The following is a 22,936-nucleotide window of genomic DNA, read 5'->3' as shown; positions in this document are numbered from 1 at the left end:
AGCATGTACAACTGAGGCAAAGCAAGTAACTCTCCTTCAAGTAGAATCACAAATACCTGGCAGAATATGCCAAGCACAAAACCATCTTCTGGATTTATTGAGTGAAGAGGTGTGTTTGTTTGTTTGTTTTTTGGGGGGTGGGGTGGGGGAGGATTGTACAGATCAAGCACCAATTGAAAAAGTTTGATATCCACTTTTTCCACTAGTTGATTTCAGCCCCCAAACAACTGTTGACTTAAGATACCAAAATTCTTTGGTCTTCTTAGACTAAGGGGGGTAGGGTACTCTTAAGAAGCACATCATCCCTGTGTGGGTGGTGGTGACCAAGGAGTGTGGTTGGGACAAAAAGGGATGCCAGCCCCACCTAAACCACAAAGAAGAGGTTCTTAAGGTAGAGAGTTCTGTTATTTGAAGAAGTGGGGAAAGATGTTGGACAAGTAAAAATAGATACCTTTCAGAGTAAAAAGGAAATGTTTTTATATATAATAATTACAAATTTTTATTGAAATTTGATCATGATACTAAGCCAAGTAGATTACATTTTCTTCAGTAACATAATGCAATAATCTCCATAGAGGTCTGTCCTAGGGCATTCTCTGGTTCCACCCCATATTTAGGTTTTCATGGGGGAACTTGCTATAGGTTGCTGCTTTTCTTTATAGCTCTGGAACTACAGGGTCAGGTATGGGTGGCAAATACAGAAAAAATGAAACTGTGAAAATGTGATTGTAATGACCCTTAAAGCTATTATATAATACTAGAGGCCCGGTGCATGAAATTCGTGCACGGGGCGGGGGGTGTCCCTCAGTCCAGCCTGCATCCTCTCCAATCTGGGACCCCTCAAGGGATGTCCGACTGCCCAAAATGGGCAGTCGGACATCCCTCTCACAATCCAGGACTGCTGGCTCCCAACTGCTTGCCTGCCTGCCTTCCAGATTGCCCCTAACCGCTTCTGCCTGCCAGCCTGATCACCCCCTAACCACTCCCCTGCCATCCTGATTGATGTCTAACTGCTCCCCTGCCAGCCTGATTGCCCCTAACTGCCCTCCCCTGCAGGCCTGGTCACCCCTAACGGCCCTCCCCTGCAAGCCTGGGTCTCCCCTAACTGCCCTCCCCTGCAGGCCCGGTCACCCCCAACTTCCCTCCTCTGCCAGCCTGGTCATCCCTAACTGCCCTCCCCTGCAGGCTTGATCGCCCACAACTGCCCTCCCTTGCAGGCCTGGTCCCTCCCAACTGCCCTCCCTTGCTGGCCATCTTGTGGTGGCCATCTTGTGTCCACATGGGGGCAGGATCTTTGACCACATGGGGGCAGCCATCTTGTGTGTTGGAGTGATGGTCAATCTGCATATTACTCTTTTATTAGATAGGATAGAGGCCTGTTGCATGGGTGGGGGCCAGCTGGTTTGCCCTGAAGGGTGTCCCAGATCAGGGTGGGGGTTCCTTTGGGGCGTGGGGCAGCCTGGGCGAGGGGCCTGTGGTGGTTTGCAGGCTGGCCACACCACCTGGAGACCCAAGCGGAGGCCCTGGTATCTGGGATTTATTTATCTTCTACAATTGAAACTTTGTAGCCTGGAGTGGAGCCAAGCCTTTTGCTTGCTCCGTGGTGGCAGCCATTTCTGTTGGGATTTATTTATCTTCTATAATTGAAACTTTGTAGCCTTAAGCAGAGGCCAAGGCAGGCCAGGGCTGCAGAAGCTTGGCTTCCTCCATTGCCGGGGGCAACCCTAGCCTTCTATTCTCTCCAGCTCAGTGGCTGCCGCCACTTTTGTTGGGTTTTATTTATCTTCTATAATTGAAACTTTGTAGCCTTAAGCAGAGGCCAAGGCAGGCCAGGGCTGCAGAAACTTGGCTTTCTCCGTCGCCGGGGGCAACCCTAGCCTTCTATTCTCTCCAGCTCAGTGGCTGCTGCCACTTTTGTTGGGATTTATTTATCTTCCCTAATTGAAACTTTGTAGTCTGTAGTGGAGGCCTGGGCCAGCTAGGGTGTGCAGAGAGCTTGGCTTCCTCCATTGCTGGGGAAACCCAAGCCTCCCTCCTGCTCTCTCTGTGGCCGCAACCATCTTGGTTGGGTTAATTTGCATACTTGCTCCTGATTGGCTGGTGGGTGTGGCTGGTGGGTGTAATGGAGTGATGGTTAATTTGCATATTACTCTTTTATTAGATAGGACTAGAGGCCCAGTGCACTAATTCATGCACAGGTGGGGTCTGGCCAGCCCACCCCGGATAGGGACCAATCAGGCTGGGCCAGCTTGGGGGCGGGTTCATGGGCGGTTGTCAGGCCAGCCCTGCCCCCTGGTCAAAATCCCAGCTGAACTCCTGGTCGAACTCCTGGTCTAGGGGACAATTTGCCTTTTATCATATAGGACTAGAGGCCTGATGCATGAATTCGTGCACAGGTGGGGTCCCTTGGCCCATCGAGGCTGTCTCACCCAGTCCAAATTGGGGCTGATGGGGGCGGGCTGGCCAGGGAGGGACCATGGGAGGGCTCCAGGGCATGTCCAGCCCTCTTGCTCAGTCCTGATCGGCCGGACCCAAGCAGCAAGCTAACCTACCAGTCAGAGCATCTGCTCCCTGGTGATCAGTGCGCATCATAGCGACTGGTCAAGCAGTCGACCGAACGGTCAACCAATTGATCAGACACTTAGCATATTATGCTTTTATTATATAGGGTTATACTGGCTAGCAAGAGTACAGTAAAAAAGATTTTCATACACTCCTCAAATATCATTGAACTCTTATTAGGTAAATATTTATGAAATGATAACACTGGCAGTAATGATTTCTTTTTTATTCTATAATCATTTTGGCCACTGCAAGGGTAATATGCCTTGAGGAAAAGATTAGCATTTAGCTGATAGGTTTTAATAGGTGCAGAATCAATAAAAGTGAAGGCTTTTTTTTTTTCTCCACGTCAACTCGATAGGCAAAGTCAAATTTGTAGTGGTTAATTATGCCAGGTTATTTTGTTCGTTTGCTTTGTCACTAGGTAGTAAAAAAAAGAGTTCATTTTGCCCTTAAATTGATAGATCAAGGTGGCCTACAGCTGGAGTGGTGAGGAGGAGGGGTTGATGTGTTTGAGAGACATTTCAGAAATAGATTAGTGAGTTAGATGTGGGGAATGATGGTAAGGAGCCAAGCCATGGCTGGGGTGTGGCTTCTTTTCATTTATTATTTACAAATTACAGTTTTTGTTGTCATCTGACTCTGAGATAGAAAAGCAAAATTCCTACGCATTAAAAATATCAGCATGTTTAAGGGTTTGATTCAGTTGGGTTCTGGTTGAGATTTGATTATTTATCTTTATGTATGGGTAGGATTTCAGTTTATTATCTATGTTGCTCTTATAAAATAAAGTGATTTAGAGAGACTTTAAGTGAAATTTTCCAGGTTAGCCTGAGCCTTATTCCACTACCTAACCCAGGTCTTCAGTTCTGAAAGTTTTTCTATAGGGACCTCTGCTGCCTACCATTCCCCCAGTTCATTGTCCTTCTTTCTCCAGTGTCTGAGCCACACCCTACCCCAACCCCTTCCCTAGGCTGACAGACTCTATACTTTTTTATAAGTTCACTTCCCACTCTTCTTTGAGCTTTTTATGTTATAGAGCCCCTTCCTTCGAGTTCTACTCCACTTATTCTTTGTGGTCTGTTTTTCTGGGATTTTCCTGCTTAACACTGAATTTCCATAGTAGTAAAAGTTATAATAAAATAGAAAAAGGAAGCCCTAACTGGTTTGGCTCCATGGGTAGAGCACTGGCCTGCTGGACTGAAGGGTTCCAGTGTCGATTCCAATCAAGGGCATATGCCTGCGCTGCAGGCTCAATCCCCAGTAGGGGACATACAGGAGGCAGCTGATCAATGATTCTCTTTCATCATTGATGTTTCTATCTCTCTCTCCCTCTACCTTCCTCTTTGAAATCAATAAAAATATATTTTTAAAAATAGAAAAAGGAATACTATTCATGTAGTTCAAATAGAAAATACATAAATCTGTGCTTCTCTAAGACCTACTGCCTCATAATTAAGTAGAACAATTAAGAAATTAGATATTTCTTCATTATTATACTACTAGTGACCCGGTGCACAAAATACATGCACATTAAAATGGAATTAATTAGAGGAAATATTTTAATATTGCTATTTTCCCTTTCTCTATAATAGAAGTGTCAGAGATGAAAGAAAATTAGTAAAATGTACATGAAAATCTTCCTCCTGTCAGAGTCTGGGGCATGCCATGGGAACCAGAGTCAAGTCCCTGCCCACCCATGTGCACCTCACACGAGACCCAGACCCAGCCGGCCCCACCCCCATTGGGCTAGTTCCAGACCCTGATGGCCCCAGCCCCATCAAGCCCCGCCAGGTGGGGGGCATGCCTTGAGGTACCCTGGCCCGGGCCACGGGGTGCAGCCTGAGGTCCCCTGTCAAGCCCCACCAGGCGGGGCCATGGCCTCAGGTTCCCTGCCCCAGCCCAGTGCCAAGCAGCCTCAGGTCCCTGCTGATTGCTCATTAAGGCTCATTATGGGAACTCATCCTCCGCTGTGGGCGCAGCCATCTTGTGTTACAGGATCCCCGGCTCTGCTGTGGGCACAGCCATCTTGTGTTATGGAATCCCTGCCTCCGCTGTGGGCGCAGCCATTTGTTATCGGTGTGATGGTCAATTTGCATATTCCCTCTTTATTAGATAGGCTATTAAACTAAAATGCAAATTTGAAGCTTAAAATTTTGGAGGCAAATTTTTAGTAGTAATTCACCTCATTTTCTACATATTATAGTCAGAACGTGCATTTCCTACTACCCCTGAAATTCTTGTGTAATTTTCCAAGTGAAAGCCTTCACAGAAGGACTCTCAAATTAGTACTAAATAGAACTTTGAGCCTTAAAGTAGTTGCCTTTTGTATCTTTTGTATCTTCTGAAGGGAAACCCTAATTTAGCCAATACAGAACAGTTCAGCTGAAGGTCTTGAACTGCATTTGTGGATCTCAGAGATACTCCTCCTGATAGAGATATTTCCCAAAGTTTTTATTTCCAGGTTGGTGCCCTGGGCATTTCTGAATGATGTGTACATGGCAGGAACAAGTACTTTTAGGTCTATGCTAGTAGCAATTATGTCAAGGAAAACACTCCGAATTTAGAAACTGTCAATCACTAGAATAACAGTGGATTAGGGGATGCCAAAAGAAGCAGGCATTCTGGGACAAAAGTCACCAACAGACTCTTTTTCCCTGAATTTAATGGCAGATTTCAGTCCGTGTCTAACCAGATCAGTGGTAGAGGAGTATTGGTTTTTGCTCTTCCTTTAGGGGCTTATACAAAATCTGGCCATTGGTTTGTTTCCCTAGTACATACCAGATAGTTCTGTCACATTAAACATTATGCGTCACAGACACTGAGCTTTCAGGGTAGATGTATAGGCTCACAGCCACAGATGTTCCTATAGATCATTTTTGTGCAGTGGTCCCCCAAACTCCCTGTACACTTTGGCTTTCACTGTGGGGGGAAAACGAACATCAGAGTAAATGCAAATTCAAGGCCTGATCAGGCTCCTTCCCAACAGCAAAGTAAGGGGCCTGTAATAATATACTGTTTAATTTCCTTTGGAGAAACTGGACTATTGACAGATGAACCTCTTTTCCCTTGCACTCATATTTCTTTAACAGAGTTGTGGTTGGGAAATGATCCAGGATTCACAAGATCAAGTAGTGACCTGGTTCACATACCATAGACTCCTCTCCTCTCCCTCTGCAGCATCTCCAAGCAGGTGGTCTCCAAGCTGTTGGTACGTCCACACCACAAATGGTCATCCAGAGGATACATGAACTTCTTGAGTTTGGCCCTCTGTGGTTCTAAAAGGCCCGTCAGACTCAAGTCTCAGTTCTAGATAAGCAGCACTCTGCAGCCTGAAGTCATTATAATGTACTTGGTGAATGGACATCGCGTTATAAGGCACAGGGAATTAAAGCCATTGGAAGTTTAAAGAAATAATGATACATTGGATTTTTGTAATATCTTTCTTCATGAGAAAATACACTTTCCTAGACTACCCAATTGTATTCTTTCTTTCATTATCCCAAGAGTAAAAGAATAAAGGAATGTTCATAATTATTCTTAGCCTTATTTTTGAAGTTAAAAAATTATTTTAAAAAAGTATCATAAGAACTATTTTCTCCTCCCTACTCCCCTGGTTTCCTGCTGTATAAATGAAGACGTTTTTCTCTGTTGACATTGAAGATAATCTTAATAGACACATAACAAGTACCTTGGAGATACCTGCTCATTTTACACTCATTTCTGGGAAGGCCCACTTCAACACACCTGAGAACAATGTCACTTTGTAATAACTTGCACACAGTGCTCACCAGTTTCTTTTTGATTAAGAAAGTAGAGTGCTAGTGTGACCTTTTAACTCACTCTTTTCCCTTCTTGTATTTTTCAGAAATTGAGGCAAAGGAAGCATGTGACTGGCTCCGTGCTGCTGGGTTCCCACAATACGCTCAGTTATATGAGGGTAAGTTGTCCTTCCTGTCACTCTTTATAAGGAGAATAATGCAAAATAAAGTGCATTTATGCTGTGCTATGTTTTGACTTCTAAGTCTTTTCTTACCTTTTTTTGTTTATTTCTTTCCTGTCTCTTTCCTTCAGCTTTGTGATGGCCAGGGCTTATACTGATGCCAATTTGGGAATAAGTATTGTTTCCCAAGCCTATTTTTCTTTCTGTTCTACATTTCTGCTTACCTCTTTACCATCATTTCTGACTCTATCTTTTCCTTCAGTGTTTTGCCAGGGTAGCTCTTCTTCACTTCCTTTTTTGTTCTTTTTAATTTTTTTTTCTTCTTCATTACTCTAGTTTTCTTAAAAGTACAATAAATTAGTTGTTGAAAATTTTCCTAGAAATAACAAAACTAGTTGTCTTGAGGCTTATCTTCAGTTCTGCTAACTTTATATGAACACTAGAGGCCCATTGCACGATATTCGTGCAAGAATAGGCCTTCCTTCCCCTGGCTTCGCTCCCAGCCACCCGGGAGCCTGCAAGTCCTCGCTCCTGGGCTGCCCAGGAGCCTGCAAGTCCTCACTCCCAGCCGGAGCACCGCTCCTGTAGCTCCCTTCACTGCTTCCCCTCCCCCTCATATGCAAATTAACCCATCATCTTTGTTGGGTTGATTTGCATACTCACTCCTGATTGGCTGTGGGTGTTGCGGAGGTACAGTCAATTTACATGTTTGTCTATTATTAGGTAAGATTTTTAAGGTATATGTGATTTTGGGGGGTTTTAAGTAAAGTGCTTTTATTGCGAGTATAATACTTCCTTTCATTTATGTTTTAATTGATAGTTAATAAACTTATTCACCTATATTTTACTTATCCCTTAATTATAAACAAGGCTTCTAACTACTTGTGTAGTCCTTAGGATCCCAACAGTAAGCAGATGGCACACTCAAGATAATCTGAGGAGGATTTACTTACCATTCATTGCAACAGTCCATTGCAGGCTATAGGAAACAATATCAACTTCTCTTCCTGATAGCATAAAATTTATGAGAAACAGACTGACAAATCTCAGAGAGAAGTTGGGGGCCAAAAGAGATTAACCAAATAACTTATATGTATATATGCATAACCTATGGACCCAGCCAGTGGTATAGTGAAGGCCTGGGAGAGGGGACTGTATGAGGGTAAGGGGACCATTAGGGTAAAAAAGGAACATCTGTAATACTTTCAATAATAAAGATAAATTTTTAAAAATGTATGTAGTGTAGAAAGAATCAACAAAATTAACCTGTACTCATGGTCAATCTCATTCACTCATGCAGAAGCTCCATTTTATAATTTAAAATAATGAAATAAAACAAAAATCACTTATTCTACTTCTCTTGTTTAAATTCTGTGAAGATAAAAGGAGAGCATATCTATGCATGTGCTTTGAAGTCTAGAAGCTCTGATAATTTTTTTATAGAATTATAGCCTTTTAGGCAAGGAAGGGTCTTATCATTTTGGCCTTATCAAACCTCACTCCCACCCACCACTCCCAATTCACTGATTATGAAAGACAGGCCCAAAAAAGTTGTGACTTTTCCAAGGTTTAAAGGTAGAAGAGTCAGAATTAAAATCACAGTCTCTTGAGCTTTAATATTTTCTGCTATAATATACATTCTTTTTGTAAAGTCAAAATACTATGTGACTTAAATGTGAAGGGTATAAATCGCTAAAAAAGTAAAGATACCTCATCAGTAAAATGTGTCTGTAAGATTGTGTTTAAGCCAGGTGTGGGCAAACTTTTTGACTCGAGGGCCACAATGGGTTCTTAAACTGGACCGGAGGGCCGGAACAAAAGCATGGATGGAGTGTTTGTGTGAACTAATATAAATTCAAAGTAAAGGAGCGGAGGGGAGAGCAAGAGAACCGGATAGAACAGCCGGATCTGGCCCGTGGGCCGTAGTTTGCCCACGGCTGGTTTAAGCCATATCTATATAGATATAAAAGGCTAGTATGCTAAGTGTCTGACTGACTGACTGGTCGCTATGATGCGCACTGACCACTAGGGGGCAGACGCTGAACACAGGAGCTGCCATAATGTGCACTGGCCATATACAGAGAAATGGCACCACAGACCTGGTACCCACAAAGCAACACTTGGCTTCCCCCAAGTGGGACATAGGCCCTGGAGCGACAGCCCATCAAATTGCAGCCAATGCTGCCAAGAACCCATGGTGCAAAATGTGGCTCACAGCCCAGCCCAGCCCGGAAACAGTGGCTGAGGGCTCTGGGTAATGATGTCACAATTAGCCTCCTTGGAGTTTCTTCAGCCAAGGAACACAACTTGCTTTATAGCCAGGTGGAAACATTTTACACTTTAGTCAAATGTCTGTGAAGTGTTTTTCCATGCCTCATCTCATTTGATCCTCACAGATGTCCTAGAGTAGGTAGATAGGAGACTCAGTGGAATCCTATTTTCTTTTCATTAGCCAGAAAATGGAGATTTAGAAAGCTTAGAAACTTGACCTGACTGAAAAGAAGTAAGAAATGGTGGACCTTGAAAATGACTTCAATTTTTCTCACTGCTCAGAATATAGTCAAACACTGCTGCAGTTAAATATTTTACCCTTTGTTCTCCCTGCATGATCTACAATATTAATCTCCTTTGTGTTAATATTTACTGTTGTGTTGCTGACAATTACCTGAAAGAGAAGTTGGGGTGCTTCATTGGGCTGGTAAAAGTTTAGCTAAATCAAAATGCAGATCTAATTAAGCAAGTTTATCTATATGTATATAAAGCTCTCGCTAGCGCCAGTCGCACACATGTGTTTCAATCTGTCATTGTCGATTGTGAATTTGGTTGACACTTCTATTACAGAGAAAGGGTGAATAGTGATATTAAAATATTTTTTCCAATTAATTTCCTTTCAATGTGCACAAATTTGTGCACTGGGCCACTAGTTCACTGAATGAATGTAATAAAGATAATAGCAAACACTATGTAGAACATTCAATGTGTCAGGTACTATTCAAAGCAATTTATATAACTACTAGAGGCCCAATGCATAAATTTGTGCACTGTTGGGGTCCCTCAGCCTGGCTGGCAATTGAGCCGATCAGGGCAATCTTGCCCAGTCCTGATTGGGGCGAATCAGTGCTGGCCGGCCAGGAGGAGGGACTGCAGGAGATTGGCTGGCTGCAGGAGGTTGGCTGTGTGAGCACACTGACCACCAGGGGTCAGCTCCTGCATTGAGCATCTGTCCCCTGCTGGTCAGTGCGCGTCATAACAACTGGTCGTTTGGTCAACCAGTCATTTGGTCGACCAGTGGTAACAGTCACTTAGGCTTTTATATATATAGATTCATTTAATATTCACAACAAACCTCATGCCCATTTTCCAGATGAAGGAACAGGCCCAGAAGGGGTTAAGTGCCTTGAACCCGGTTCTACAGCTAGAGAGTAGCAGAGCCAGGACTGAAAACCAGGACACACACTACACACACTTCCTCCCTCACGGAACAAGACTGTCTTCATTCTTGCACAACCTAGAATTCACTCATTACTTTTTTTCACCAGAAGAAGAATTATTTCTATTTCCAAATTGTATTAAGATTTACATACCCCTAGCCCAGTGGTCGGCAAACTCATTAGTCAACAGAGCAGCAAACCGCGGCTCGCGAGTTTGCCAACCACTGCCCTAGCCGTATTTTATGACTGGCAAGATGGAAGAGGTACAAAATATAAAATGAGGAAGAGAAAGAATGGCAGGGTAATGGTAGTGAACTGATATTGTCTGTGACATTTGGCTAAGGCCTCTATTACAATGATCTTCAGATTTTTACTCTGAATGAGGTACCTAAAATTAACAGTGTCTTAAATATTGCCCTTGACCTCCAACACTGGCATAAATAGACTGGAGAAAAGTGATGATGGTGGAATTCCTTTTTTCTCTTTGGATAAAATTAGTTGTTTGAGTATTTTGCTTATATGCTAAAGTGATTCAGGATTTTGCTACAAAAGAAAAATTCGAGGCCATTGAGTTTCGGGTGTTTTGGAAAATGTCCTTTCTAAAGAAAAATCAATACAAACCAACAATTCATGAACTGGTCAGGATACAAGTGAGAGCCTTATGTCAATGAGGAAAATATAAAAGCTTTTCTCCATAAAGGCAAATGTTTTGATAATGATGAGCTATAAAAATGCAGACTTTAGTATTCAGTCCTATCCAAAGTCAAGTGTGTGGGAACCCCTTTCACGTCCCGTGTGGTTCAGGGTTCCAGTTCAGGGTTCGGGTTCTGGAGAAGGCCGCACACAAATGAAAAGAGACTTGGAAAAGTATTAATTTGGGAATATTGGGGGCCAGGCGGGAGCCCAACTCTAGTGGAAGGACTACCACCTGCTCTGGCCTTGCAATCCCTTTTATTGAGACTATGGGATAAGCCCATAACCTTTAGGCAGGAAATTCCAATAACAGAAATTTACATGAAACAAACAGAGGTGAAGGCTGCTTCAGCTAACAATGTTTCAACTAAACAGTGAGTGATTAAAACAATTAAGTTTGTGGACCAGTCTTCCCAGTTTCCTGGCCACATCTTTCTATTAGTGGTAGAATGATTGGTTTCCGGCACAAGTGCTTGGTTATTCTCATATTTCATTCTTTTTTTGTATCCTTAAAAGCATTTATTGTGATGAAAATAAAACTGCTTGCTATCTTAAACAGTACCCTCATACTCCCCATCAATGAAGAGTAACTGCTGTTAATATCATTCCTGTGTACAAAAACATGGTGGCCTGAACATGTGTGTCTATTCAGATAAAACAAGGCACATAAATACTTTTGTCTCCCTCTTTCTCTCTTTCAGATTCACAGTTTCCCATCAACATTTTGGCTGTTAAAAACGATCATGATTTTCTTGAAAAGGACCTTGTAGAACCTCTTTACAGGTAAATCATGTGAAGTACTTTTGTTTCTTTCAATTGTTTCCAATAGGCACCCCTATATTGAGGAGTGAGTTCAATAGTTCATTAACTTCATTGAGTGCCAGGCATGGGTCCAGGTTCTAAGTATATACTATGGTGAGCATGATCAGACCTGGTTTCATGGAGCTTAAATCTTAGTAAGAGGCTTCAAAAATAGACTATAAAAGGAAAGAGAGAGTGAGAGAAAAAGAGAGGGAGAAGGAGAGGTTATCTCAGAGAATGTGCAATGATATGAAAAAAGTAAAACAAGATGAGGCTAGAGACAGTGGTTGGGGTTGTGGGTGGATTAGTGGGGGTTAGTGGGAGAAAGCAGCATGTGTGGTCAAGGAAGGCCCTGAAAATCTCCAGGAGTATGTCCAATTCACCTATATTTTTTGCAAGTCAAGTGATTATATCAGAAAACTGGAATATGTAAGCTCAAGTAATTATATTGGCAACTTGGAATATTTAAGCCTATGTGATAGATGCTATAAGAAGACCAAGATGTATCATATATAATAAAAGCCCAATATGCTAAGTGTCCAGTCTTCCGGTCATCCATTCAACCAATCAAAGTGTAATATGCTAATGATATGCTAAGGCCACTCAACTGCTCCCTATGATGTACACTGACCACCAGAGGCCAGACAGTCGACAGGTCGACCAATAGCTATGACATGCACTGACCACCAGGGGGCAGATGCTCCAACTGGTAGGTTAGCTTGCTGCTGGGGTCTGGCCAATTGGGACTGAGCAAGACAGGCTGGACATGCCCTGGAGCCCTCCTGTGGTCCCTCTCCAGCTGGCCAACATCCTGCGTCCCTTCCCGGCCCTTGTAGGTGGGAGATAATCAACCAAAGACCATCCTGTATAATAAAAGGCTAATATGCAAATCGACCGAACAACAGAACAACTCATCGCTGTGATGTGCACTGACCACTGGGGAGCAGGTGCGCAGGAGAGCGCCGGTCACCCAGAAGCCTGGCTTATGGCTGGCAAGCGCAGCAGCCCCTCCCACCTCCTCAGTAGCACTAAGGATGTCTGACTGCCAGCATAGACCCCCGCCCCCAAGTGCATGAATTTCATGGACCAGGCCTCTAGCATATAAATAATTCCCTCCCCTCAAAGAATTTATAATCTGGCTGGAGAAATCTAGTTGAAGAAATAAAGCATGAGCACATGAAAAAATAAGTAATTAAAATTTGGGTAATAGTAAAATGCCAATGTAATCATTATATATCTCTGAATAATTAAGAGCTACATAAGAATTTGTATGTATCTGGGAATTTGAAATTTCCTATGGAAAAGTCCCAGAGAGTCCAGGGCTGGAAATAAATATTAGTTACAGGAGACAAGTCATTTTTCCAAAGCCACACAACTAGTAATGGGATGAACTGACCTTTATATGTTATGGTCCTTGTAAGTTATAATCCAGTGGTCTTTCTAGTACATCCTGCATTTGACATAGAAAAGATGGTAGTTTAATAGGAAAGTAATGATGAGCAAAACTTTTGTGACAATAAGAGAAACAAATGTATGTTAGTATGATGTGTAAATAACCTTAGGTTTGTTGAATCTTCAGATATGTATATTTTGTGTTCACAAGCTGGTCATTCTATGGTTCCTATATGAAAAAAGATTTACATTAAGAAATGATCTCTGGGAAACAAAATGGCAGTGGAATAGATGGACGTGTCCTGAGCCTTGTCCCAGAGCAAATAGAGTGAGCAGCTGAAACAAGTGGAATTCAGCCCGAATTGGTGAAGGAGATGCAGCTGGTGAGAAGGGCAGAGGTCTCCTAGATAAAGGTGAAATTAAGGATCTAGGCAAGAGAGTCTGCTGGACCTCTGTGCCCAGAGGGTTAGGGAGAAACTACAGGGTGCCAAGCCACGTCCCTGAGGACAGGCAAAGTGTCTGACTGTGAAAAAAAAGGAACCACGGGACTACAGGAGGTAGGGGATTTTGGACCTTGGAGTCTGGATTTTGGATCTGAGCTTAGAGGCATCCCTGACGGGCTGGCCAGACCGCGCAGTGCCGGCAAGAGAGGAGCTTGCAGAGACGCAGTCCCTCCTCGCGCGGGGGCCTGTGCCTTTCTCCACTGAACCTAGTTTGTAGGACCGTTCAGATATAGACACTTACCCGTGGCTGAGGTGCGGGAGAAGGTGTGGACTTGTGGAATCTGGGGAGAGTAGGCGGCGGTCCAGGAGAGATGGTAGCAAGTCTGGTGCTAAGTCATATCTAAGCCCCAGTTGCCATTTTCTCCTGAGAGATAGCCCCTCCCTCCATTCTCCAGGCAACCAATATAGCCACACCCAGATCCCACCCTGAATAATACAAAGGAATCTGAATACTCCCTGAGGTCATAGGAACTGGCCTAATGAGAAATCTTTAGCCCCAGCAACTGGAAACTGAGAAACAGTACAGTACAGACCACTGGAATCATAAGCCAGCCAAAGGAACGACACTCCACTTTTTTCACTTTTATTTTTTATTTTTTTTATTATCCCTTTTTTCTTTCTTCTTTTTTTTCTTCTTTTCTTCTTTGTTTTCCTGTTTTTGTTTGTTGCTTTTTTTTCTATTTCTTTTTGTTTATTTTTCCATCACTATTTTTATTTGCTATTTTTAATTTTTTATACCATTTTTGAAATCAATTGTTTTTTGTAAATTTATTATTTTTTCTTCTCATTTTCTTTCTTCTCATCCACTTATTCCCTTTCTACTTCCTCAATACTAAATTGAGGTCCTCCCCATATTCATCCAATTCTTAATCTTATTTTCACTATATAAGCTCAGCCTCAACAGATTCTGCCCCAATCCTCTTTGCTGGGTGTGTGGTGTTTGTATTTTTTTTGGTTTATCTATTGGTTCTGTGGTGTCTTACCCCCACATACATATATATATTCTCCTTTTTATTCCTTTGTCTTTTATCCCTTACCTTTTTCTCTCTCTTCAATAGCATTTGTGCTCTCTTTTCTCTGCCCTAACTCTCTTTGCTCAGTTGGTCACTTATATTGGGGTTATTGATGTCGTGTGTACATTTGTGCTTAGTTCCCTCTGTGCTGTGTCTTGTTGAGGTGACTTTTATCCTGTCTGGTCAAGGGGCTTGAGAGCAAGCCTCATAAACAGACACCTGGAGAGGAAACTCCATCCATGAACGGGTCAATAACACCCCAGACCCAACTATAGAGGCAGGAAGAATGCAGCAGTGAGGGAAAGAGCATGAGTGAGTGAGGAAGTAAAAGAGGAGCGTGTGGTCAGGTGGTGTGTGTGGGGGGTGTGTGTGTGTGAGAGAGAGAGTGAGTGAGGCACAGTTAGATCCCACAGGACCTTCAGGGGAAGGCAAATCAGGCTCGCCTAACTAGGCAGCTTCTGCTACCATTGCAAACAGTACCGGGAAGCCAGCTTGTCCTTAGAGGCCTAGCCTGTTTGAAGGGGAGAGCTGCTGTAACTGGGTTCCCAGCCTCAACTCCACCCAGAGTGCCCGCAGATAAAACCTGGGACTCTACAGCCACCCCTGCCAGGGACATGCTACCTAGGCTGTGATCCCACGGTCAATGAGGCTCCAGCCACCCTGGGTGCAGGCTCCTGTGAGTTTGGAAGCAGGCTCTCCTCTGACCAGCCCAACGCTTTAGCCCAGGGCACTGCAACCACGTGTACAGTAGACACGTGAGCAGCCCCGCGAGCAACCCACCACAGGCCTAAGAGCAGCAGCTTCACGTGGCCTGCCCCTGTCCAAGGAGCAGCAGCTGTGTGAGCAGCCAGTTCCCCATCTGAGGAGCAGCAGCCATGCGAGCAGCTCACCCCATCTGAGGAGCAGCAGCCGCTTGAGCAGCCCACCCACTACTGAGGAGCGGCAGCCCCAATCAGCCGGCCCCCCTCTGAGAAGTAGCAGCTGCGTGCAGCCCACACCCTGCACCTGTCCAAAGAACAGAAGCTGTGCCGCATGAGCAGCCAGCTGCCTTCCAGGGAGCAGCAGTTATGCAAACAGCCCGCCCCCTTCTGAGGAGCAGCAGCTGAGTGAGTAGACCGTCCCTTTCTAAGGAGCAGCAGCCGCATGAACCGCCTGCCCCCATCCAAGGAGCAGCAGTTGTGTGAGCCTCCTGCCCCCATCCGAGGAGCAGCACCTGTGTGAGCAGCCCACCCACTTCTGAGGAGCAACAGACACACGAGCCACTGGCCCACATCTGAGGAGCAGCCCACCCACATCCGACGAGCAGCAGCTGTGTGAGCAGCCCACCCCCTTCTGAGGAGCAGCAGCTACACGAGCAGCCTCCCCCATCTGAGGAGCAGCAGCCACAGAAGCAGACCGCCCACGTCCAAGGAGCAGCAGCCCTGTGCAGTCCGCACTGGTCCAAGGAGCAGCACCCACACGTAGCCTGCACCTGTCTGACGAGAAGGAGCCAGGTGAGCAGCCCGTCCCTGTCCAAGGAGCATCAACAGCATGAGCAGCTCACTCCCACGCAAGGAGCAGCAGCCGCATGAGCAGACTGCCCCCCGTCCAAGGAGAAGCAGCTGCATGAGCAACCCACACCTGTACAAGGAGCAGTAGACCTGCAAGCAACCTGCCCCTGTCCAAGGAGCAGCGGCATCACAAGTAGCCCGTCCCATCTGAGGAACAGCAGCATCACACAGCCAGACCCCATCTAAAGGACAGCAGCCACGCAAGCAGTCTGCCCCTGTCTGAGGAGCAGCAGCCATGTGAACAGCTGGCCCCCGTCCTAGCAGCAGCAGACACGAGCAACCCATCCCCATACAAGGAGCAGCAACCTCATAATCAGCCCCACCTCGTCCAAAGAACAGCAGCTATATGAGCAGCTTCCCCCACCAGCCAAAGGAGTCACCACTGCTGCGAACAGCACCCACCAGAGGAGCCGCTGCCAACTGACAAGCAGCTGCTACTGTAACCGCCCGAAGAGCAACCGCAGCCAGAAAAGCCAATGCCACCCAAGGAGCAGCCCCTGCATAGCTCTACGTCTAGATCAGTCGGTGAGACCAAAAATGGGTAGACAAAGATACCCCAAAGGAAAGAAAAGGAGGAATCGCCAGAAAAGCAGCTAAGTGAAACAGAAGCATGCAATATGTCAAAAAAAGAATTCAGAATAAGGGTCATACAGTTCATAAACCTGATGAAAGAAAAAATCAACAACTTAAGTAAGAATCAAGAAGAAATAGATGAAAAAATCAACAACTTATGTAAGAATCAAGAAGAAATGAAGAGTGATATAGCTGCAATAAAAAACACAATGGAAAGTTTCAACAGTAGACTAGGAGAAGTGGAGGACCGAATTAGCGAACTAGAAGACAGGGAAGCAAAACACAGCCAAACTGAATTGCAACTGGAGAAAAAAATTAAAAGACAGGAGGAGATCCTAAGGACGCTATGGGACAACATGAAATGAAGCAACATAAGAATAATAGGGGTGCCAGAACAACAGGAAGAGGAACAAGGGTTAGAAGAACTATTTGAAGAAATAATGTCAGAAAACCTCCCTGATGTGGCAAAGAAAAAAGTCACACAAGCACAGAGTCTCCCAAACTAGATGAACCCGAAAAGACCCACACCAAGACACATCATAATTACAATGGCAAATATTCAGGACAAAGAGAGAATCTTAAAGGCTGCAAGAGAGAGACAGAAAGTTACATACAAAGGAGCTCCCATTAGATTATTAAATGATTTCTCAACAGAAACACATCAGGCCAGAAAAGAATGGAAGGAAATTTACAAAGTGATGCAAACGAAGGGACTGAATCCAAGAATAATCTATCCAGCAAGGTTATCATTCAAAATTGATGGGGAAATAAGGAGCTTCACAGACAAAAAAATCCTAAGGGAGTTTATCACTACCAAGCCAGCAATGCAAGAAATGCTAAAAGGACTGGTATAAAAAGAAGAAATAAAAAGGTAAGAAAGAAGGAACACAGACACAAAAAATAAAAATGGCTACAAATAAGTTCCTTTCAATAATAACTTTAAACGTAAACGGACTAAATGCTCCAATCAAAAGAGATTGAGTGGCTGAATGGATAAAAACCACAACCCATATATATGCTGTCTACAAGAGACCCACCTCAGAAAAAGGGACTCAAACAGACTGAAAGTGAAGGGATGGAAAAACATCTTTCAGGCAAATGGAAATGACAAAAGAAAGCTGGGGTAGCAGTACTTATTTCTGACAAAATAGTCCTCAAAGTAAAGGCCATAACAAGAGATAAGGAAGGCCACTTCATAATAATAAAGGGATCGATACAACAAGAGGATATAACCCTGATAAACATATATGGACCCAATGCAGGAGCACCTAAATATATAATAAAACTCGTGGAAGATATCAAGGGAGAGATCGACAACAATACAATCATAGTAGGGGACTTTAATACACCACTGACATCACTGGATAAATCGTCTAGACAAAAAATCAGCAAAGAAACAGCAATTCTAAATGACTCACTAGATCAGATGGACCTAATTGACATCTTCAGAGCATTTCACCCCAAAGCCACGGAATATACATTCTTCTCAAGTGCACATGGACATTTTCAAAAATAGACCACATATTGGGTCACAAACAAAGTCTCCCCAAATTTAAAAAGATTGAAATCATATCAAGCATTTTCTCAGACCACAATGGCATAATATTGGAAATAAGCTACAATAAAAACATTCCAAAAAATTCAAACACTTGGAAGCTGAATAGCATGCTATTAAACAATGATTGGGTTATCAATGAGAACAAAGGAGACATTAAAAACATCCTGGAGACTAATGACAATAAAAACACAACAATGCAAATACTATGGGACACAATGAAAGCAGTCCTGGGAGGGAAGTTTATAGCTCTACAGGCCTACCTCAAAAAAACAAGAAAAAAATGGTAATAAATCATCTAACTCAACAACTCAAAGAATTAGAAAGAGAGCAACAAGAAAAGCCCACAGTGAGCAGAAGGAAGGAAATATTAAAGATCAGGGCAGAAATGAATGACATAGAGACAATATATATATATATATATATATATATATATATATATATATATATATATATATATACACACACAAAATATCAATAAAAACCAGAGCTGGTTCTTCGAAAGGATAAACAAGATTGATGAACCTCTAACCAGGCTCACTAAGAAGCAAAGAGAGAGGACCCAAATAAACAAAATCAGAAATGAAAGAGGAGAAATAACAACAGACCCCACAGAAATACAAAGGATTATTAAAAAATACTATGAACAACTCTATTCTAACAAACTAGACAACCTGGAGGAAATGGACACATTCCTAGAAAAATACAACCTTCCAAAACTCACTCAGGAAGGTACTAAAAATCTCAATAGGCTGATAACTATGGACGAAATTGAAGCAGTCATCAAAAAGCTCCCATCAAACAAAAGCCCAGGGCCAGATGGCTTCACAGGGGAGTTTTACCAAACATTCAAAGAAGAACTAAAACATATCCTCCTCAGACTATTCCAGAAAATTCAAGAGGAAGGAGCACTTCCAAGCTCCTTCTATGAAGCCAGCATCACCCTAATATCAAAACCAGATAAAGATAACACAATGAAAGAGAATTACAGACCATTATCCCTCATGAACATAGATGCCAAAATCCTCAACCAAATTCTAGCAAATCAGATCCAGCAGTACATCAGAAAGATCATACACCATGACCAAGTAGGATTTATCCTGGGGATGCAAGGATGGTACAATATTCAAAAATCAGTAAACGCGATACTTCACATAAACAAATTGAGAGATAAAAATCACATAGTCATATCAATTGATGCAGAAAAAGCAATTGACAAAATCCAACACCCTTTCTTGATAAAAAACCCTCTCAACAAGGTGGGACTACAAGGATCATACCTCAACATAATAAAAGCCATATACGACAAAACCACAGCCAACATCATACTCAATGGGCAAAAACTAAAACCATTTCCCCTAAGAACAGAAACAAGACAGGGATGCCCACTCTCACCACTCCTGTTCAACTAGTGCTGGAAGTACTAGCCATTGCAATTGGACAAGAAGAAGAAATAAAAGGCATCCAAATTGGAAAAGAAGAAGTAAAACTGTCCTTATTAGCAGATGACATGATACTGTACATTGAAAACCCTAAAGACTCCATCAAAAAATTATTAGACTTAATAAATGTATTTGGCAATGTAGCAGGATACAAAATTAATGCCAAGAAATCTATGGCATTTCTATACACCAATAATGAACTTACAGAAAGAGAGACTAAAAAAGCAATCCCATTTACCATCACACCAAAAAAATTAAGATACCTAGGAATAAGCTTAACTAAGGAGGTAAAAGACTTATATGCGTAAAACTACACGACCCTGAAAAAAGAGATAGAGGAAGACATAAACAGATGGAAGAACATACCATGTTCATGGATTGGTAGAATCAACATCATCAAAATGTCCATACTACCCAAAGCAATCTATAAATTCAATGCACTTCCCATTAAAATACCAACAGCATATTTCACAGACCTAGAAAGAACTTACCATAAATTCATCTGGAATAAAAAAAGACCCCAAATGGCTACAGCAATCCTGAGAAAGAAGAACAAAGTAGGTGGGATCTCAATACCAGATTTCAAGCTGTATTTCAAAGCCACTGTTCTTAAAACAGCCTGGTATTGGCACGAGAACAGACATATAGATCAATGGAATAGAATAGAGAACCCGCAAATTGACCCAAATCACTATGCTCAATTAATATTTGACAAAGTAGGCATGAACGTACAGTGGAGTCAAGACAGTCTCTTCAATAAATGGTGTTGAGAAAATTGGACAGATACATGCAAAAAAATGAAACTAGACCACCAACGTACACCATACACAAAAATAAACTCAAAATGGATCAAGGACTTAAACATATGATGGGAAACCATAAAAATACTAGAGGAATCTATAGGCAGAAAAATCTCTGACATATGCCAAAGCAATTTCTTCACTGATACTGCTCCTAGGGCAATGTAAACTAAAGAGAAAATAAACAAATGGGACTACATAAAAATAAAAAGCTTTTGCACAGCAAAGGAAACCATCAATAAAACAACAATAAAGCCCACTGCATGGGAGAACATATTTGCCAATGATATAAAGATAAGTGTTTAATCTCCAACATTTACAGGGAACTCATGTAGCTTAACAAAAAGAAGATAAACAACCCAATCAAAAAATGGGCAACTGATCTAAATAGACACTTTTCGAAAGAAGACAGAAGGAAGGCCAAGAGACATATGAAAACCTGCTCAAAGTCACTAATCATCAGAGAGATGCAAATCAAAACAACAATGCGGTACCATCTCACACCTGTCGGAATGGCTATTATCAACAAGTCAACAAATGACAAGTGCTGGCAAGGATGCGGAGAAAAAGGAACCCTCATGCACTGCTGGTGGGAATGCAGACTGGTGCAGCCACTGTGGAGAACAATATGGAGTTTCCTCAAAAAACTAAAAATGGAACTCCCATTTGACCTAGTAATCCCACTTCTTGGACTATATTCCAAGAAACCAGAAACACGAATCAGAAAAGATATATGCACCCCTATGTTCATAGCAGCACAATTCACCATAGCTAACATTTGGAAACAGCCTAAGTGCCTATCAGCAGATGAGTGGATTAAAAAACTGTGGTACATCTACACAATGGAATACTACACTGCGGAAAAAAGGAGTTCTTACCATTTGCAACCACGTGGATGGAGATGGAGAGCATTATGCTAAGTGAAATAAGCCAGGCAGAGAAAGATAAATATCACATGATCTCACTCATTTGTGGGATATAATGAACAACATAAACTGATGAACAAAAATAGATCCAGAGACAGAGAAACATCAATCAGAATGTCAAACCTCAGGGATGGTATGGGACAGTGGGGGTAAGGGAGAGAGTTCAACCAAAGGACTTATATGCATGCATATAAGCCTAATCAATGGACACAGACAACAGGGGCATGGGGGCATGAATGGGAGGTGGTGGGTAATGGGGGAATAAGGACACATATGTAATACCTTAATCAATAAAGAAATTTAAAAAAATATTCACCTAAAAAAATAAAAAAGAAATGATCTCTGAATGTTCAAAGCAAACACTGCTGTGGGTTAGCTTAAGTGAGTAGAAGAGCAAAGACCTCTTCAAATGAAAGGAACAGACTATTTGGACTAGAAAACAAACAAGCACAGAATGCCATTTGTGAGCCTTTATGAGAGGAATAGATGGTTTGATTGTGATTGTTTAAAGGTAATGAATTGGAAAAGCCACATTTTCTCTTCAGGATGTCTGAAGTACACTCCAAGCAGGAGCAGTTCCCTCTTCAAAAGCATTCATCGGATTCAGAATTATACAAACAGCACCTAATCCTGAGTTTTCCCTCTTAGTTTTAATCAGGAGTATTTTTACTAGTTGCCTTTTTTAACGAAATCATTTTTACATTTTAATTGTATTAGGTTATTTTCCCCCCATTGAATTTTTAAATTTATGTTTTCTTTACATTGAGGTGACATATATAGTAAAATTCAGTATTTTCAATGCAATGTACAGTTTTTTTTTTTTTTTTGAGTTTTTACAAATGCCTGAAGCTATCTAACCACTACCACAACCTAGATATAGAACAACTCGTTCCCCCCCAAAAAAAATTCCCTGGATCTCTTTTATCATCAACCTCTACCCCTGCTTCCAACCCCTGCCAACCACTGATCTGGTTTTTGCACCTATAGTTTTGGCTTTCCCAGAATGCCATATAAATGAAATGAAGACTTTTGACTCTGGCTACTTTTACTTAGTACAATGTAGTTAAGATTAATCCATGTTGTTGTGTGTATCCATCCATATAATATCTCGGTAGTATTCCATTGTATTCCACTGCAGTTTGTCTATCCATTCGCCAATTGAAAGACAATTGAGTTGTAGCCAGTTTTAGTGGGTTTATGAGGAAATAAAATCACTATAAGCATACATATTGAAGTTTTTGTGTGAGCATAAGTTCTTTGGGGTAAAATTCTAGGAATGGAATTGAGGGGGTTCATATGATAAGTGCATTTTAAAGAATACACTTTATAAGAAATCACCAACTTTTCCAAAGTGACCATACCATTTTGTATTTTTACCAACAATAAATGAGAGTTTCAGTTGTTCCACACTTGTCAGCACTTGGTATTGTCATGGTTTTGGTTTTGGTTTTTGGTGTGTGTGTGTGTGTGTGTGTGTGTGTGTGTGTGTGTCCATTCTAATTGGCATCTGGGGTTATTTCATTGTGATTTTAATTTGCATTTCACTAATGAGTGATGATGTTAAACATCCTTTCAGGATTTTATTTGCCATTTACATATCTTCTTTGGTAGAATGTCTGTTCAACTCTTCTGTTCATCTTTAACATTTGGATGTTTGTTTTCTTATATTAAGTTTTGAGGGTTCTTTATATGTTCTAGATGTAAGTTACTTGTCAGATATGTAGTTTGTAAATATTTTCTGCTGGTCTGTAG

General features: G+C 42.3%; 1 protein-coding gene across 2 annotated transcripts in view; it reads left to right on the top strand.

The window, feature by feature from the left end:
• The window catches only part of STARD13 (StAR related lipid transfer domain containing 13), a gene marked incomplete at its 5' end in the record, with an annotated part of 319,233 nt that overhangs the window by 204,150 nt on the left and 92,147 nt on the right, over nucleotides 1-22,936 (top strand). For both annotated transcript variants that reach the window (XM_080659927.1, XM_080659926.1), the window contains 2 exons: nucleotides 6,431-6,502; nucleotides 11,331-11,412. In XM_080659927.1, coding sequence (XP_080516053.1) covers nucleotides 6,431-6,502; nucleotides 11,331-11,412 — 154 coding nt within the window. The remainder of the gene's footprint in view (nucleotides 1-6,430; nucleotides 6,503-11,330; nucleotides 11,413-22,936) is intronic.

This window comes from Plecotus auritus, assembly GCF_963455305.1.
Source record: "Plecotus auritus genome assembly, chromosome: 3".
NCBI classification, from domain to species: Eukaryota; Metazoa; Chordata; class Mammalia; order Chiroptera; family Vespertilionidae; genus Plecotus; species Plecotus auritus.
The sequence above is the reverse complement of the archived record's forward strand: the minus strand, read 5'-3'. Positions and strand labels throughout refer to the sequence as shown.